Below are 4,089 nucleotides of genomic sequence, written 5' to 3'. Positions count from 1 at the left end.
GGAAAGGGACTCTGGTGACGGAATCACAAGAAGCTGCGATGGCGACGTCAGGTTCACAACGACAAGTTTTCAAACAAATAGAGAAGAACTTACAGCGATGAAGTGCAGATTCACAATGTGTGTGTGTGTGTGTGTGAGAGAGAGAGAGAGAGAGAGAGAGAGAGAGAGAAACTTACTTGCAAATGATGGCTTGGCGGCAGACTCGGAGAAAAACAGCAATGCAGTTAGAGGAAAGGAGCAACGATGACGGAAAAAAAGGAAGTTGCGACGACAACGGGCTCACCACGGAAGCGACCGGAGCAAAGACACATTGCAGACAACGATAAATTTCTCGGACGGTGGGTTTCTCAATGAGGGTTGAGTTGTGAAGAAGAAGACCCTGAGAGCTTTGGGAGGCAGTGATTTGAGGTAGGGGTGCAAGTGACAAACCCTGCAATCCTAAAAATAGTTAAATATTTTTTAAATTTATTAATTTTTATATATTTTATATCATATTATATAATATATACTCTGGGGCGGGTCGAATACCTACGGATTCAGCTACCCCTGCCACCCTTAATACATCTTCATTCCACCAAAAGTTCAAATACGTGCACTAAACCTTCCACGATAATGGACAACTAGGGGTGGAAATGGGGCGGGTAGGGGTAGGTTTTGTCGCTAGCCAACCCCGCCTCGACTTATAATAACCTGTATAGAACCTATCCCACTCCTATCCGTGTGTAGTAAAAAATTGAATCTTAACCCATTCTCGTGGTACCTACCCTGCCCCTATAATTATTAATCTAACAAATAAAATTAAATTTCAAAATTTATATAACCATCATCATATATATAACATAAATTAAAGTAAAAATTTAAATATGATACAATATTATTAATTATTTTACTAATTATTTTACATATATTATATATATTAGGGTGGATAGGACAGATATTACCTAAACTTGACCCGTCCCCTCCCTCCAAGACCACGCCCTACAAAAAATTCACCCCGAACAAGTAGGAACAGGATGGGTACCTGCGAATTTGAGTAATGTTGTTATTCTTATAGACAAGAGAAGAATAAATTCAAAACAACGAATACATAACACACATGTGGAATCCAAGAGCCTCTCTCTTAGTTGTTTTGCTTTTTGACCTATGGGAACAGAGAAAAGAAGTCCTTCTTTTTGTTGTTATTTTATATGAATAAGTATTAGTTCTTTGTTGAAAAAGATTTTTTATTATTTAAAATTCCTACTAATTTGATTATTTATTAAGTAATATTTATCTATTAAGGTAATATTTTAAATAGTCTCTAAAATTTTCAACTTGAGTCAATTAAGTCCCTCACTTTTTAAAATGACCAAATTAACATTTTACTCGCGAAAACATGAATCTACATTAGTCCAAAACTCACCAGCCATTTTAATAATTATTGATATGTGCTCTTAAGTGCAGTACGTTGATGTGGACAAATAATGAGTTCAACTTAAATTAGTATACAAAATTTGTTTAAAAAACTCAAATTAATCCATTCTCAATTATCTTCATTTGTTTTGGTATGTTCATCGTCTCCTCTTTTCTACTATTCATTGTCTCTTCTCTAAAACTCGCCTTATTTGCTCTTCTACGTGATGTATGATGGGTGATGGTGATAGAAATTAAATTAAAAAAAACATAAACAAAAACAACTCTAGTTAAAAAGATTATAGTTTGGCAATTAAAAGTTGGATGAAAGAAAAAACCATTAATCATAACTTGTATATTAAATTTAAATTATATATAATGTAGGTCATAAAACTTCAATAAGGATTCAACTTAAACTACAAAAAGACTTCATTAACATTTAAAAAAATAACTAGAATGAAATCTTATTAACTAAGAAAAATTTTAGTAACATAAAAGAAGAAGATAATTACATAAAAATGCAATGGTAGGAACATAGAACCATTGCTGTTGATAGAGCTATACTAAATATAATATTTTGACCGAAGTTTAATAAAGAAAAATTGCATTGTGCTTTTAGAGTAGCATCCTCGTACTCTGGATAACAACAACAAAAAGAGAATAGTTTTAATTGTTAGCGAGAAAGAAAGAATGATGGAATTTAGGGTATTTATTTTAGAATTATTGTGTTGTACCTGAAATTTACGTGGGATTATTGATGTTCCTCTTCTTCTTCACTGCTACTTTATTTGAAGAAGAGAGACTGAAAGATGATAAACATTGAATTTTTTGTAAGGGTAGTGCTAGGTAGCCAAAGAGTAATTACAATATAGAAATGTTATGAAAAAATTCTCATTCTCTTGATAAGCAAGTGATATACACATCCTTATTATCCACTCTCCTTATCATTCACATTTATTCTGTGTGGTTAGAATCATTAATGTTCTTTCTAAAATTAGTTTCAGTTTCTCTCAAATCAAATCCCTAACATCCCTCAATCACATTATTACTCATTAAAATGCAATTTCTCTATAGAAATTATGGAGGTTAAATTAAAAAATTTTAACAACTTTTACTATAAAACTCATATTTTACATATAGACTAGGGCAATTTACGCAAATAAAATGAAGGAGCAAAACATTTACGCAAATACAACATTGGCAATTTCCAGATGCAAATACAATAAACGCAACTATATATAATCCGCTACACCCTGTAGCGGAACACAATTGCACGTAATCCGCTACAGAGTATCGCGGATTACGTTGAGGGCTGAGTTACTCATAAACCGCTATACCCTGTAGCGGTTTATGACCAAATGGCGCTACACTCATAATCTGCTACACACTCTAGCAGATTATGAACAATGTGGATTGATCGAAAGATGCCTATATATACACAACAAGTTGTGTAGAGTGTCATTCTCATTCGTTCATAACTTGAGGAATGGAGAGTGAAGAGAGCTTTTTGGTGTTAGTGTATCATGTTGGAAAAATAAAAAAGAGTAAGAGGCACGGTGTGAAGTTTATAGACAGAGAATCGTTGAGTATTTTTGTCAGGTCGTCTAATACACTGTTGGATCTGAAGAGCAGTATACTGCAGAAGTTGGCCGCGGGTGGCACAAAGTGGGTGAAGAAGCTATTCTACAAGATCTCTATTGCGGTTGTGTCAACCGGCGTGCAATACGAAATGTTCGTGTTACGAACAGATGAAGATATGCAGGTGTTGTTTCATTGTCGTCAGAGTTTTCCAAAAGTGAGGATACATGAGTTTTTGCGAAGCTGGAACATGGAATCGATAGTTCTGGTGCATCCGCTCCAAACCCCCAGTCCACCACGATGGGTGGTGCCTCCACCTCGATGCCCGTCATTGCACCTGAGTGATTGTTGGAGTATCGGCCAGCCGGTCTAGTTGGGGCATTCACCTCAACTCATCCATCTCCAGATGTAGGACATGAGGGAGAATCGGATCGGGTGGAAAATGCTATGCAAGAGGATGATTTTGATGAAGAGCCTGCTGACATTGGAGGGGACGGCGAGGATGAAATTGCGACAAACCCAGCAAGATGTCAACCGCCGTCAAGTGCCGGCACACATGAGCAACCTACACATTATTTTACCCTGGATCTGGGAGCCATCAGCCAACCGACGGATTCAGCACCAACCTTTGGGGGTCGAGGCTTGTACGAGGAAAATTCTGTAACTGAATTTCAAGTTGGTCAATCTTTCCATAGTAAGGAGGAAGCTGTGCTTACTGTAAAGGATTACAGCATTCGGCGCGGAGTTGAGTATAGAGTAATGGAGTCAGATCATTTTAAGTACCATGGGAGATGCAAGGAGTTTGGGAAGGGTTGCACATGGATGATTCGCATCAGCCTTCGAGCATGAAAGGGAACCTGGGAGGTTCGGCGGTACAACGGACCACACACATGCTTGGCTATATCAATATCCAGTGACCACCGACAACTAGATTATCACGTGATCTGTGTGAAGATATTTTCTCTGGTTTGAGCCAATGCGGCGGTATCGATAAAGGTGTTGCAAGAAGCTACCGAAGGAACGTACGGGTTCAAGCCAAGTTACAGGAAGACGTGGTTGGTAAAACAGAAGGCGGTAGCATAGATATACAGGGACTGGGAAGAGTCCTACGCCGAGCTA

The 4,089-nt window shown here is 37.4% G+C and overlaps 1 protein-coding gene across 1 annotated transcript; it reads left to right on the top strand.

Annotated features, from left to right (window-relative positions):
• The first annotated feature begins 243 nt into the window (after nt 1-243).
• LOC107464824 (uncharacterized) lies at nt 244-3,819 on the top strand. Its single transcript, XM_016083788.1, has 3 exons — nt 244-338; nt 2,992-3,238; nt 3,325-3,819. The coding sequence occupies exons 1-3, from the start codon at nt 244-246 to the stop codon at nt 3,817-3,819; spliced, it is 837 nt and encodes a 278-aa protein (XP_015939274.1).
• The last annotated feature ends 270 nt before the right edge of the window (nt 3,820-4,089 follow it).

Source organism: Arachis duranensis, chromosome 9, assembly GCF_000817695.3.
Source record: "Arachis duranensis cultivar V14167 chromosome 9, aradu.V14167.gnm2.J7QH, whole genome shotgun sequence".
NCBI lineage: Eukaryota > Viridiplantae > Streptophyta > Magnoliopsida > Fabales > Fabaceae > Arachis > Arachis duranensis.
This window is presented reverse-complemented; position numbering and strand designations above follow the sequence as displayed.